Here is a 15,358-nt window from a genome sequence, read left to right on the forward strand (position 1 = left end):
GCTCCCAGGAGATGTGAATGCTGCTGGTCCAGGAACCACACTTGGGTTAACAAGATCTTAAAACTTAAGTGTCTTTTTCAGGATCACACAGGTAGTAAAAATTATGATCAGAACCAGGTGTTTTTGACTTCCTGAACTTGTTACACCAGGTTAAGTCCCTGTTGATGTGACAACCCACTTTTTTTTTTCCAAATTAAGAATTGCCTTAATTATTTCATGCTGTTTGAATTGTATGCACAGTGCAAAAAGGGCAAACCCATAACCTCTTTATGGTTCCTCTGACCTACTTAAACAAACAAACAAAATCTATATAAATTATCAAACCACCTATCAAAAATAAAGAGATCCCCAAGTAAAGAGGCTGCCTATGGCACTTTTCTAAAGCCTTAAAAAAAACCCACACACATACATTTTCCTTTGATTCTCTTAAGTATTATATGATTATAGTTGTAGATGACCAGAACAGAACCCTCCCTCTGTCAGCTAGTAAAGAGGAAAGAAAGGAGCGAGTAGCATGAAAGTGCAATGTTTCCCTACCGCCTTTAGCTAGCCTGCATGTACTCTGAACCTGGGTATCTTTGCATGAAAGGAAAATGAAGCATGAAGGACCTCTCTACAAGCACCAAATGCTCATCATGTCAAGGTGAGTGAGGCTCAGAGACAGCTCTCTCCTCTCAGCAAGCAGGGCATCTGCTCCTTGTTTGGACGTGGCCATGAGGATCTAAAGGAAAAACTCTTAGCATTGAGCATTTCACAACAATTATCTTATTTGTTACTCACAAAGCCCTATGAGGTAATGTGATATTATGAGATACATACATACATATATTTGTTACAGATATACGAAGGGGCCCTAAGAAAACCTGGAATTATCTTTTGGAGGGCGGGCCCATTATAGTTCAGGCTTCCCCCGCTAAGTAAGTGTTCTAGGAACCCATGGGCATCAATGTATCACCTAGCATTGCCGTGGGATGCTGCCTTTGGCTTTAGTGAATTTTTTTTTTTTTTAGATTCAACACATTTATTCATTTCATGGTGGGTGATTTACAAGCGCGCCTGCCCACAGTGTTAGGGTTGAACAAAAAACAGCATGAACCCTGTGCCCCACCCTCCCTATTCACCTGATCTCACCCTGAGATACTTTGTTTCCCTGGATGAAAAAAGTCCTCAAAGGGGAAAGTTTTGCTGATGTGGAAGCGGTGAAACAAAAAAACGGCAGAAGTACTGAAAGCCTCCTTCAGTTTTTCAATCAAAATTGACAAGTTCAAAAACTGTTTTGAGCACTGGAGAAAACATCTCAATAGATGTATTGCATCAAATGGAGAGTACTTTGAAGGTGACTGAAGTTTAAACATGTAAGAATAAATACACAATTTTTTATAAATAACATTCCATTTTTGGGGGGGTCCCCTTTTGAATATAGCTTTTTGTCCATGGTTCCTTGCTTCCATAGCTCTTGCCACAGTCTTTTGTTATAATGTTGGGGTGCTTTAAGCCTCAGAAAACAGAATCTCTCTCTCTCTCTGACCTTCCTGTGCTCTCCTTTCACCTGCCCAAGGCAAGACTCTAATCTGATTGTGGGTTATAAGATCCTCCTTCCAGAGGGAGTCCTGCCCCATATCCTAGAGGAAGGAATGCTGTACAGAGAGACTGAGAAGACTCTGAACAGACAGGCCTTGCTGGGTTTACGTACTCTTTTTGTCTAATCACATTCCCACACAGTTGTCAATTATGCATATCCAATGAAGTCTCCATAAAAGGCACAAGAGAACAGGGTTCTGAGAGCTTCTGGAGAGCTGAACCCATGGAGGCTGACATGAAGGTGGAGAGTGGTGCACCCCAACTCCATGGAGGCAGAAGGTCCTGCACTTGAGACTCTTCTAGACCTCACCCTGTGTAACTCTTCATCTGGCTGTTCATTTGTGTTCTTTAAAATATCCATCATAAACTGGTCAATGTAAGTGTTTCCCTGAATTACGTATGCCACTCTAGCAAATTCAGAGAGAGGATTGTGGGAACCCCAACTTGAAGCTGGTTGATCAGACATTCTGGAGGCCTAAGCCTGTGACTGGTAGGAAGAAGGGGGTTGGTCTTGTGGGACTGAGCCCTCAGCTTGTGGGATCTGACAGTCTCCAAGTAGATAGCATCAAAATTGAATTGATTTGGAGGACATCCAGCTGGTGTCCACTGCAGAAGTACTTGCTTGCTTGATGTGTGGAGGAGAAAATCCCACATAACTGGTCACAGAAGTCATCTGTATTGATTATTGTGTTGAGTCAGAGAACAGGAAAAAGTGTGCTGAGTGTTGCTTTTTCCACACTCACAGGAAAGCATTAGTATCCCCATTTCAGAGATGAAGAAACAAGGCAAAAGGGGTAAGTCACTTGCTCAGGTATTGTTAGAGTCAGGTTCTGAACCTAGGTCTGTCTGCTGTCATTGCTTGGCCATTCTATGACCTTGAATTACTGAATATACAGCATCTAATAGGTCCAGAGCAAATGTTCAATACATGCTTACTTTTGTTTTTGTTTTGGACTCTTCCCTTTCTCCCAGGCATGAAATAAAGAACAAAGCTGAACGTGCATTTGCATGCACCTCATGAGACAATTCCTTGATTCCTGACTCACAGGGCACAAAAGCACTTCTTGCTCGTCACTGGTTTGTTAATACTGGCTCTTCAGAATCAGTTGCAGTGTCAACATCTTGAATGGTTGACAAAAGGAGGCTCCCAAGGACAGATGAGAAGAGGTCCAGTGATTTGAATGGACAAACAGGCAAATATTTTGCTTTCTTTTGAAAAGGAAAAGTTGTATCTATATGGCATAGTTATTACTATGGAAAACCAGCTTGGTCCAGGGGAGAGGTCCCCGGAGTCTAATCCCAACACTTCCCTAGTTGGCTGCTAGGGTACGCAAGCTATCGGCCACCTTGCTGACTTTAAAAGAGGTTTTAAGCTTGTAAGTTTCGAGTGAGTTAAGGTCTGTGATTCACTTTTTAAAAGGCATACATTTTGCATAAGATTTTCTTGATGGACCTCCCTTTGCTGGGTTTGGGAAGGGGATTTGGGTAACCCAGGCTCCCGCCAAGCAAAGGATATCAGCAGCAGTTAAGAAAGATCAGAACTGATAGTAAGTCTTCTTTCTGCTCATACAGCTGCAGCCTCTCCATAGGACCTAGATCCCCCAGGCTTAGACAGACGACCCAAAGTCAAGCAGAGCATACAAGAGGGCAATAGAGAAAGAACCCTCCTATTCTATTTTCCAGGGAGCATATTGTATATTGTCCTCACTGCCTGGAGGCAAAAGGAAACATCAGACCCAACACCATCATTCTCCAGCTTGCTAAAAGAGCCTTCCATATGCAAGCACTAGAGTTCCATGCTTCACTAGGTTGGTCATTTCTGGTCCAGGAAGACAATTGCAGAATGTTGTTGCTTATGGCCAGGAGTCTGATTCACATGCTAATCAGTGAAGACAATAACAAATATTCCAAATGATGTACCATACAACTTACAGTGGCTTTGAAATGTATTTTGGTACACACTGTATTACATTGATTCTAAGATGAACGTATGTCTACGGTTATACCATCCTGAACGTGCCTCATCTCATCTAAGATGAACATTTTTATCTTAAAGTCTTTGCAGTCTTGATTAAAGGTTATAATTTAGTTGGCTACATACTTTTCTCTTCCTTAGTGGTATATAAAACAATGGTGCATTTTCAATCAATGATAGATTTGATGAATTACAGTTTATGTGAATTTTAACGTAACTGACAGCCTGGAAATTCATATGATTTTGAACCAAATGTTCAACTGCCTGATAATTGTTTCCCTCACACAACTTAGAAGACACAAGCTAAAAGGGTGCTGAAAATAAGTCTTCCTCCCACTGTGCTCTATTGCAGCTGTTCTCAAACTTGGTTGCACACTGGAATTATCTGGGGAGTTGAACAAGTACAATCGTCAGAGATCTGTCCCCAGAATTTCTGACTGAGTAGTTGAGTAGTGCTGAAGAGTGATCTGGGCAGTGGGTTATTTAGAAGCTCTCCAGGTAATCTGGATGCACTTGAATATTTGCGAAGCATTACTTGGCTCATTTGAAAAACATCACTTTGGAACTGCTCTGGCCAGACACCTAGGAATCATACTAGGATCCTTTCTCTCCATGTAGCTCTCAAGTTTCTCCCTTCCTCCTGACTTCCTCTGACTTGACTTGCTTTAAACCCCATCATTTCTGCTCCAGATCCTTGCCTCTTTGTCTCTCTCTTGCCATCCAGGGTCTTACTTTTCCAGTCTGTAATCACACTGCTGCCAGATGGATTTATAAGTTCTTAACCTAATTAGACCCCAATTTAGGTGTCCTGGCTAAAACCAACCTCCTCTGCAAGCTGCACAAGTGTCTTCCTTGCATGGCCACTGCCCACTTCCTAGCCCTATTGGCTGTTCCTCCCTGCAGACACCCAGTGTTCCCAGGGAAATGACTGGCCCTGGTTCCTGGAACCACCCCCCTCCTTTGTGCCTTTATGTCTTGGTACCCAGAGCTCCCTCTACCTCCATCTCTCCCCACTTGGCAGATTCTTACCTTTCAGGGAAGGCTTTCCTGTGGTCCTTTTCCCCAACTGTGTCTGTCCTGGTGAGAAGATCGAACCCATCCTCTTACCATCTAGGCACTGCCACACCTACCCATGACAGCACTGAGCAGGTCTAAAGATAGCTCTGTGGACACCGTGAGCTCCTTGGGCGGGGCTGCACCTTATCACCCTTCGCATCTCTGGCACTCAGAACAGGGTCTGGTTCTGTGTTTTGTTTTATGTGAGTGACTGCTTTTGTGACTGCAGGGAGCACCAGATAAATGCCTTTGTTTAAAATACTCCAAGAAAGGGGAGCTAGATAAAACAAGGCTGACAAAATACTGATAATTATTGAAGACGGGTGATGAACACCCAGGGATTCATGATACTATTCACTCTACTTTTGCCTGGCACTTTTCATAATAAAATGTAAAAGAAAAGAAAATACTTTTGCTTGAAAGGCTGATTGGAATGCTAAGAGAAATAGAGGTTCTGTTTCCCCTGCATCTGAGAGGTGGCTGGAGTCTTTTGGGGTCTGAAGTGAGACTTTAGCCCAGCCACATTGATTGTGGGAATCTTCATATAACAAGTGCCCCTGACAAATGGGTGGAGTTTGCAAGGTCTAACCACACTAAATTCCTACCTTCTTTATTTCCTTTTTTGTCATGTTTCTTTAACCATTCAATATTTTTTCTGATGGCTTCCAAATAGGCTTCTGTTTTCCCTGGAAAAGGCAAGAAAACCATATCAAACACTCATAATATCATTGCATCTCTTTTTTATTCCTTTTTTGTTTGTTTTTTGAGTTGGAGTCTCACTTTGTTGCCCAGGCTGTGGCATGCTCACAGTCACCGCAGCCTCGACCTGCTGGGCTCAAGTGATCCTTCTGTCTCAGTCTTCCAAGTAGCTGGAACTACAGGCACGCACCACCATGACCAGCTCCTTTTTTGATTTATTGTAGAGATGAGATATTGCCAAGTTGCCCAGGCTGGTCTTGAAACCATGGACTCGGGCAAACCTCTCACCTTGGCCTCCCAAAGTGCTGGGATTATAGGCATGAGCCACTGTGCCCAGCTGCATCTCTTTTTAAAATACCACACTTATGTGTAAATCCGCAAATACTGGACTTATGGAGCATTGGCAACTGTCCCTAACTAGGTAATGTGCAATTTGTGTGTGTAGACATGTGTGTGTTTGTGTGTGGATGGGGGGATGGCAAGGAGAACAGGTGGGGATGAGCTTCCAGGAGGCTGAACCAAGCTGGTAAGTGTCCAGATAAATACACAAATAGATGCAGTTTGAGGTCCTGGCAGAGAGGAGTTTTGACTCTGTTTACTACATAGGTGAATCTCTACAATTCTTAGATTAGAGAGTTACCAGGTCAAGGACTGAATCAGAGTGGACTGAATCAGAGTGGCAGACACCTGAAGACTCCATCACTTCAGTTAGAATTCCAAATGTGTGGCTTTGTGTAAGCAGCTTGTAAATCTTCAGCCCAGTTTCAGGAAGGGGGTGTGTAAAAACTCAGATGAAGAGGCGACCAGGGCCTTGCTTCAAGGTTTGGATGGTGAACCTTAGAACTGTTTCTAATAGAACTTCCCTGGGAGTGGACACTCTGTGATGGGCTGCAAGTGTGGCTCCAGAATACCAGGCATCACGGAAGCACCTACGCTAGGATGCCCTTTACCTACATGGTTGTTTGTAAGTTTTTGTTTTTGTTTTTGTTTTAGTCAGAGTCTCACTCTGTTGTCCAGGCTGGAGTGCAGTGGTATACTCACAGCCACTGCAGCCTTGACCTGCTGGACTCAGGCAATCCTTCCACCTCAGCCTTCCACGTAGCTGGAAACGCAGGAGCGCGTCACCATGCCCAGCTGATTTTTTGATTTATTGTAGAGACGAGGTCTTGCCATGTTGCTCAGGCTGTTCTTGAACCTCTGAGCTCAGGTAATCCTCTTGCCTCAGCCTCCCAAAGTGCTGGGATTACAGGTATGGGCCATCTTGCCTGGCTTGTTTGTAAATATTATCATCAACAAGGAATCTGAGGATAAGAGAGGCTCAGTGACTTGGCTAAGGCCACGCAGGAAATAGAATTTGGATTCTGGTCAGCTTAGCATTACTTGAAAGATAATACCTCATCTTCAGACATGGAAGCTAATGCAGCCTTGTTCTATATCAAAGTAATCCACCATCCCCTTAACCAGAGGAACCCCTAATGCTTAGTGTATCAGCACCAAGAGACAAGGTGATCTAGAAAATAACAAATGGAAAAAAAAAAAAAAACTTTTAAAATCCAGGGCCTCTGCAGAAGCAATGGCTGCAAAGCTCAGTGTGGTGACTAACCCATTCTGAGCCCCTTTGAGCCCTGTTACCTCTCGTCTCCTGTATAGGCCTCTTGGTTGAGTACCTGTACTGTGTGTTTATTATGTGCCAGAGACTGTGCTTCATGATCCAAGATGTATTATCTCATTTATTCTTCACAACACCTTTTGAAGAAGTCCTTTTATCACCCCCATTTTACGGATGAAGAAACTGAAGTAAAGAGAAAGAAAGTAATAGGCTGGAGATCACACAGCTAGTGAGCAGTAAGGCCAGGCTTGAACCTGGGTATACCTGACTATAGTGTCCACATACAATCACACTGCCTTGAGGGTGGCTAATGTTCCAGTTTCCACTGCTGCATTGACCTAAATGACCTCCTGAGCACCTTTCTTCCTGATCTTGAAGCCCACACTTGCCTCGCTACTGGTGCTCTGTGTTTCCTGGTCCCCAAAGAAGCACAGAGACTCTAGTCTCCTAAGCAAAAAAGGGGTAAATGGACACCAGAAGAAACTCACAATTTTTAACCCATATTTACTTTGTGTGGAAACAGCCTTGATTTCGGTAGTTCATTTTTGGGAATGTCAGAGCATGTGACGAGAACAACGTCCCCTTGGCTGATGTTATAACATGACAGCAAATCAATATCTAGATTTTCATTGTTGACTGTTGCTAAGATGATCAATTAGATTTGGTAATATAAAACAGTGTTTTCCAGCCTGGGCGACAGAGTGAGACTCCGACTTAAAAAAATTAAATAAATAAAGACTCTGACTCAAAAATAAATACATAAATAAAATTAAAGTGTAAAAAAAGAAACCAGTGTTTTATATTACAAATTCAGTTAGATAAGGCATTCTGAACAAGGAAAGAAATGTTAATGTGGACTATTTCTAAAAAATGCAACTTCATTATTTTTAGAGTTTAAATCAAATTAGTGATCCTCATGGGACTTGCTTTAACAGATAATGATTTGTCATTAGCATGTTAGGTAGTCAGGGCTTCTAAGACTTCTGAGTACATTAGAAAATAATCTTGTTCTTTAAGTAATTTTAAGCATTTCTCCCACTATCTTATCTATGATATTGCATCATGATGTGGAGAGCTTATTTGGGGAAAGGAAAACCACAGCTTAATCTCTGTTTGGGTACTGCATTTAAAATTCTGAATTAGGAAAATAAAAAAATTGTGAGGTTTTTGCCACAGTGTAGGACATGTTCCCCCATGCTTATGCCTCCCTCTTTCCAGTTATGCTAATAGAGCAGCCCTCATCTGATGGTGGGTATAATTGGTAGATCAAAGTGTCAGCTACCTTGTTCCTCAGGCATGCTCCGTGGTTTCCTGGAGGTCTTCAGTGGGATTGAGCTCCAGGTGCCCATGGCTGAAGTTGGCTCATAAACACAGCGTATTCTGGCTTTTTTTCCTTCCCTATCTCACGTACATACTCCACAGTGGTGCTTCCTGGGGTCACCTTCCAATTAAACTACTTCACCTCAAATCCTTCTCTTAGGGTATGCTTTGGAGAAAACTCAACATATGATAATTTGAGGCTGGGTGCGGCGGCTCAAGCTTGTAATCCCAGCACTTTGGGAGGCCAAGGCAAGAGGAGGTAAGTGAGACTCCGACTCAAAAAAAAAAAATTAAAATAAAATAAAAATAAAGATGGTGTGGAATTTTTTTTTTTTTGAAGATGGAGTCTCACTCTGCCACCCAGGCTGGAGTGCAGTGGCATGCCCATGGCCACCGCAGCTTCAACCTGCTGGGCTCAGGCAATCCTTCCTCTTTAGCCTTCCAAGTAGCTGTACCTACAGGCATGCACTACCATGCCCAGCTTATTTTTTTATTTATGTTAGAGATGAGGGTCTCACCAAGTTACCCAGACTGGTCTCAAACCCCTGAGTTCAGGCAGTCCTCTCACCTCAGCCTCCCAGTGTGCTGGGATTATAGGCGTGAGCCACCACATCCAGCCTTGGAATTTTAAAAGTATGAAATATATGAAAAACTATTTTATTCACTGCATTGATATTATCAACCCACAACAGAGAATGCATTTACCATAGCTTAAAGAAAACTGGACTGTAATCCATTAAGAGATTAGTATCTTATGGGTCATGACATATATGATTAAGGCAGTCTCAGGCGGGCACGGTGGCTCACGCCTGTAATCCTAGCACTTTGGGAGGTAGAGTTAAGAGGATTACCTGAGCTCAGAGATTCAAGACCAGCCTGAGCAACATGGCGAGACCTCTTCTCCACAATAAATCAAAAAATCAACCAGGCATGGTGGCACGTGCCTGTGGTTCTAGCTACTTGGAACGCTGAGACAGAAGGATCACCTGAGCCCAGAAGGTCAAGGCTGTGGTGGCCGTGAGCATGCCACTGCACTCCAGCCTGAGCGACAGAGTGAGACTCTGACTCAAAAGAAAAAAAAGACAGTCTCTAATTGAAAATAGAACACCCCACTACCCTCATCCCTCTTTTATGCTTTATTTTTATCCATAAGAAGGTAATAACTTATCACCTTCTACTGTATTGTATAATGTTTATAAAATTTATTGTCTTCCTCCTCTAGAAATATCTTTCTTGCTGATGTCCCCTTGTGCCTAGAATAAGGACACAGTAGCCTCTCAAGAAATATTTGTCAAATGAGTAAATGAATGAAGTCTGGCTATATAGAAACCAAATTGTAACTAGAAGATTGCTTAGTGAGCACGAAATCCAAACAAGGGAAACAGTATTTTTTTAAAAAAATCATAAATAGCGTAGATTTATCTCTTTTTAAAATTTATTTATTTATTTGTTTTTAGTTGGAGTCTCACTCTGTTGCCCAGGCTGGAGTGCAGTGGCACGCTCACAGCCACCCCAGCGACGACCTGCTGGGCTCCGGCGATCCTTCCGCCTCAGCCTTCCAAGTAGCTGGAACTACAGGCATATGCTATCACGCCCGGATAATTTTTTTGATTTTTTTTTATTGTAGAGAGAAGGTCTCGCCAAGTTGCCCAGGCTGGTCTTGAACCCGTGGGCTCGGGCAATCCACTTGCCTCGGTCTCCCAAAGGGCTGGGATTACAGGCTGAGCCACCAAGCCCAGCCTTTCCTCTTTTAAGTAAATATTTTATTTGAAAGACAAAATGTAACGGATTCTGAATCTAAGAGAAAAGTATATCAGAAACAATGTAAAACACAGATTTGGTGGCCAAATATATCCACTTATCATTTATTCTTCACAGAACTCTATGAAATAAGTATCACTGTTCTCATTTAACTCACGAAGAAACCAAGACTCAGAGAGGGGAACTGACACTCCCAAGGGGGCATAGCTAAGTAAGGGTCAGAGCCTGGTTTTTGAATCAGAATGAATGTGGAGTCTCTGATGACTGGAGCTGGGTCAAACTCACCTTTAGCCGAGAGGGATTTAGTGCCTGTAGCTGCGGTTATCAAACTGGCCAACAAGACAGTGGTTTTGACTTTGCTACACATTAAAATCTCTTAGCAAAAATTTCAGGAAGCTCCATGACCAATTAAATCAGAATATCGGTGGGTAGGGACCAGCATCAGTATTTTAACAATCCTGAGGTGATTCCAATGTTTGGGAACCACGGCCACCAGCATTGAGACCTCCACACATTTCGAGGAGTGCTTGTAACTATGGGAATCACATCAGGTGTTCCTGTGCTCTCGGAGAGAAGCAGCTGGTTCCTATTTACTTTTCCCAGGAGGTGTAAAGCAAATCTTTGATTTACGCAGTGTTCACTGAAAGCCCATGAAAGCTGACTTTGGAAAGATGAACTATTTTTTCCCCAATTTATTTCAGCTTCCTTTGGAAAAAAATAGCTCATGGCTTAGGTAATAGAGCATAAGCCTTAAAACATATGCTGAAGCAGATGGGAAGAAGGCCAGAGTCAAGATGCAGCTTTGCTTCTCTGGCTGTTCTGGTTTTCAACACTGAAAGAGAAATATCCTTTTTATACATGAATTTGTCCTGACCCTGACATGTTGTGCTGACCATCCTCCTCTGGGGAGAAGTGTAAAAATTGACAGGGTTAACCTATGGCATACTGGATATACTAAAAATATTAGATCTTCTAAAAGAGTGTTTATAAATATTAAATTTGATATAATGCTTAAAATTATGTCAAGATTATATGATGACAGTTTTGAACTGCATAAAGTAAAGCAACTGATACTGGTGTCACAGATGCTAATATGGGTCACGGAGCCATTCAGTCAAAGAATTTTCTGCACGATGAAGACATTTTATATGCCCATTAGATGCAGCATGGAATACTGGAAGAGCACTGGAGTAGGAGGCAAGGACACGGGTTCAAGGCCAGCTCTACCACTCTCTGGCCATGAGTTCTTAAGCAAGTCACTTCATCTTCTGGGCCTTGTTTTACTGGTTTGTAAATGAAGGAGTGAATTCTAGAAACAAGATTCATGGTTTGTATATGGGAAGAAATTCCCTTTTGCTGCCCGTGAAAACCCAATGTTGATGTGTAGGCCTCTCCCATTCCTCTGCTTAGCTCCTGACCCATTTGTTGACTCCCAGGGGTGAAGATTGGACTTACTATTTTTGGACGTTTCTAGAAAAATGCCTTGGGCCTTGAAGGGAGGCCTGAATTTTCTTCTCTTATGTTGCTTAAAAAATAAGTGCATAGGCCAGGCGCTGTGGCTCATGCCTGTAATCCCAGCACTTTGGGAGGCAGAGGCAAGAGGATTGCCTGAGTCTAGGGGTTCGAGACCAGCCTAGGCAACTTGGCGAGACCTCGTCTCTACAGTAAATGAAAAAAATTAGCCAGGCATGGTGGTGCACACCTGTAGTTCCAGCTACTTGGAAGGCTGAGGGGGAAGGATTGCCTGAGACCAACAGGTCGAGGCTGCAGTGGCTGTGAGTGTGTCACTGCACTCCAGCTTGGGTGACAGAGTGAGACTTCTACTCAAAAAAAAGAATAAGTGCATCCACATAAGTTAGGCAATTTATTAATTTATCAATTAAATAGGCTAACTTTTCTGGCTCCTATAAAAAAGATACGAGAATGCTAGGATATTTAGGTGAAAGTGATGTTAATGATCACCTTTTTCAACCTAATTTTATTATCTAGTCATAAATTTGACAAATGATAGCATTGGAATGATTTTATGTGTGTTGTAAAACTTATCTCATCCCTTGGATGATTTTAAAAAGAGATTTCCAGTGACTCACAGAACAGATGTGAATGAGTAAACATCCAGCTGCCAAAAAGAGTCACACTTAGATAATGGAATAAAGTTTTAAAATAATTTTCTTTGGTCTCTGGAGAGCAATTTACTTGAAAAATTAAACAACTTTGTAGATTTAGTGGGAATTAAATTATAATATATTGGCATAATCCCTAAATTTAGCAATAATTGTTGACTCATTTAAATAACTGCACCAATTAGGAATCGACATTTAAAGATCTTTTTTTTTTTTTGATTCGGAGTCTAACTCTGTCGCCCAGGCTGGAGTGCAGTGGCACACTCACGGCCACCATAGCCTCGACCTGCTGGGTTCAGGTGATCCTTCTGCCTTGGCTTTCCAAGTAGCTGGAGCAATAGGTCCACACCACTACACCCGTTAATTTTTTGATTTATTGTAGAGACGAAGTCTTGCCAAGTTGCCCAAGCTGGTTTCAAGCCCCTGGACTCAGGCAATCCTCTCACCTCCGCCTCCCAAAGTGCTGGGATTATAGGCATGAGCCACTGCACCCCAACTAGAAATCAATATTTAAAGATATTATTCTTCATGTGGATCCCTGTAGAAAGCAGTAGTTTAGTCTTAATTAAGCTATATTCAAAGGTGAATGTGCCACTTTTCAGCATTGGTAATTAAATTTAATTTTTTCATATTAAGACTGAAATGAGAGGCATGCAGACATGCTTTGTAAATTAAAGAGTGATAAAATGCAGGGCATTATTATTATTTCTGTTTATATTCCCTACAGAACTTAGCATACCCTAGGCATGGTTAATAAATCTTTGTTGTGGTTAGACGGGGCCATCACCTCACATTTCAAGACCAAACCTGATTCCCTACAGATATATTTGCCAGTGTGTCCTGCTTATAATTATTTCCTCATACGGTTTTAGTTGGGCCATTATCTCACCCCTTTTTCTCCTCTGTAGAGAGTAGAAAGTATCTACCAACTTTCTCTCCTGAAGAGAAGCGGTCCTGTTCTATACATACCTGGTTCACCAATAAGTGAGATGTGCGTGCATAAATGTGACCTGTGTTGCACCTGCCTACATGTGAGTCAAGAACTATTCTCAGGTCATTTGAAGCTTGCTTGAGTCCCCAAGAGGTAGGCACTGGTTCTTATGTTCCTTTCTGAGCACAGTGCCAGGCATCCCATTGGAATAAATGTTTATTTCTTGCTGAATAGCTGTCCCAGGAAACCCAGTCAACTCTGCCTTTGCCCACAAGGATGCTTTTAGCTCTACCTAAAGACAACGGGTATTTTCTCACTGGGTTTTATAACAGAGAAGAAAAAGGGGTAATAAAGCAACTGTGAATACAAAATATGCCCTTTTGAGGATTAATTATGCCCCCCCCCCGAAATGTTGGTCCTTGCCTTAAGCTCAGTTTGGTGGGTTTTTTTTCTTTTTAGAAACAGGGCTTCATTCTGTCACCCAGGCTGGTGTGCAGTGCATGATCATAGCACAGTGCAGCCTCGAACTCCTGGGGTCAAGTGATCCTCCCACTTTAGTCTTTCAGATAGCTGGGATTACAGGTGAACACCACCACGCCTGGCTAATTTTGTTATTGTTACAGACAGGGTCACGCTATGTTGCCCAGGCTAGTCTCAAACTTCTAGGTTCAAGAGATCCTCCTGCCTCGGTTTCCCAAAGTGCTGGGATTACAGGCACAAGTCACCTTGCCCAGCCTCAGTCCAATGTTTTCTAATTTGCAGTAGAATCAGTTGTTTCTACGCCACAGTCATGGGGTCAGGGGTAATATGAATAAATTACAATCACTAAATAATGAGGGAGGACTCATTTTAACCCCAAATTCCTATTCTCTTCCTAATGTTTCAGGAGAACCATTACAAAAAATAGCATTAAATAGGTAAAGTTTTACTCTCCTCTCTCCCCATTCCTATCTGCTGGAAATCTTCACCAAAAGGGAAAACTACCTTCATCATTAGTCTCCAAGCACTCACATCCTAAATAGACAAGAGTGGGCTACCAAGAAACAACTCCTTCATATTCCTTTTTAGCATAATGTTTTCTTAAAAAAACAAACAAAGAGACCAATCAGCACCCACTACTAGGGATCTTTGCACAGCAGTATAAGGTATTGTTTAGAGCACTGAGCAGGCTGTCCCAGCAAGTAAAAGGACCTTGACTATGGCTTGCTATGTTCTAGGAAAATATAGTCACTTATACATGGATTGCTTGCAGAGGGAATGACGGAGGCATGCGGGTTTCCTGTTGAGGTGAGCTGTAGTGATCTATGATGTCCAATTCCTTGTTCACTGTTTTCGGTCACAGGCTACTCTTTTCCTGGTAGCTATTTTTAAAAAGTTGACCACAGGCTGTGCGCAGTGGCTCATGCCTATAATCCCAGAACTCTGGGAGGCCCAGGTGAGAGGATTGCCGGAGTCCACAGGTTTGAGAATAGCCTGTGCAACTTGGCGAGACCTCAGCTCTACAATAAATAAACAAATTAGCCAGGCATGGTGGCATGTGCCAATAGTTCCAGCTACTGGGAAGGCGGAGGCGGAAGGATCACCTGAGTCCAGCAGGTCAAGGCTGCAGTGTCCATGAGCGTGCCACTGCACTCCAGCCTGGGCGATAGAGCGAGACTTCAACTCAAGAAAAAAATTAAAAATTTAAAAATAAAAATTGACCACTCAACCTCCACCTCACGTCTATTAGGGAAAAACAAAAACAATAACAACAACAAAAAACCACCCATGGCTGGTGCAGCGGCTCACACACTTTGGAAGGCAGAGGCAAGAGGATTGCCTGAGCCTGTGGGTTTGAGGCCAACCTGGGCAGCATGGCGAGACCTTGTCAATATAATAAATAAAATAAAATAGCCGGGTGTGGTGGTGCGTGCCTGTAGTTCCAGGTACTTGGAAGGCTGAAGTGGAAGGATCACCTGAGCCCAGCAGGTCAAGGCTGTGGTGGCCGTGAGCATGCCATTGCACTCCAGCCTGGGCGACAGAGTAAGACTCCGACACAACCCTCCCCCAAAAAACCAAACAAAAACACCCAGAAATAACAAGTCTTGGCAAGGATGTGGAGAAATTGGAACACTCGAGCACTACAGGTAAAAATTTTAAATGATGCAGCTGTTCTAGAAAACAGTATAGTAGATCCTCCAGAAATTAAAAATAAAATCACCATGTGATTCGCCAATTCCACTTCTGGATATATATCCCAAAGAACTGAAAGCAGGATCTCAAAGAGATAATCCACACTTACATACATAGCAGTATTATTCATA

At 42.6% G+C, this 15,358-nt stretch overlaps 1 protein-coding gene across 3 annotated transcripts in view; it reads right to left on the reverse strand.

The window, feature by feature from the left end:
• The window catches only part of SCG3 (secretogranin III), a 48,357-nt gene that overhangs the window by 2,353 nt on the left and 30,646 nt on the right, over window positions 1-15,358 (reverse strand). For all 3 annotated transcript variants that reach the window (XM_008072591.2, XM_008072590.2, XM_021706211.1), the window contains one exon: window positions 5,218-5,298. In XM_008072591.2, the coding sequence (XP_008070782.1) occupies window positions 5,218-5,298 (81 nt within the window). The remainder of the gene's footprint in view (window positions 1-5,217; window positions 5,299-15,358) is intronic.

The sequence above is a fragment of the Carlito syrichta genome, unplaced genomic scaffold, assembly GCF_000164805.1.
Source record: "Carlito syrichta isolate Samal-C Ts95f unplaced genomic scaffold, Tarsius_syrichta-2.0.1 Scaffold315355, whole genome shotgun sequence".
In the NCBI taxonomy this organism is placed as follows: domain Eukaryota; kingdom Metazoa; phylum Chordata; class Mammalia; order Primates; family Tarsiidae; genus Carlito; species Carlito syrichta.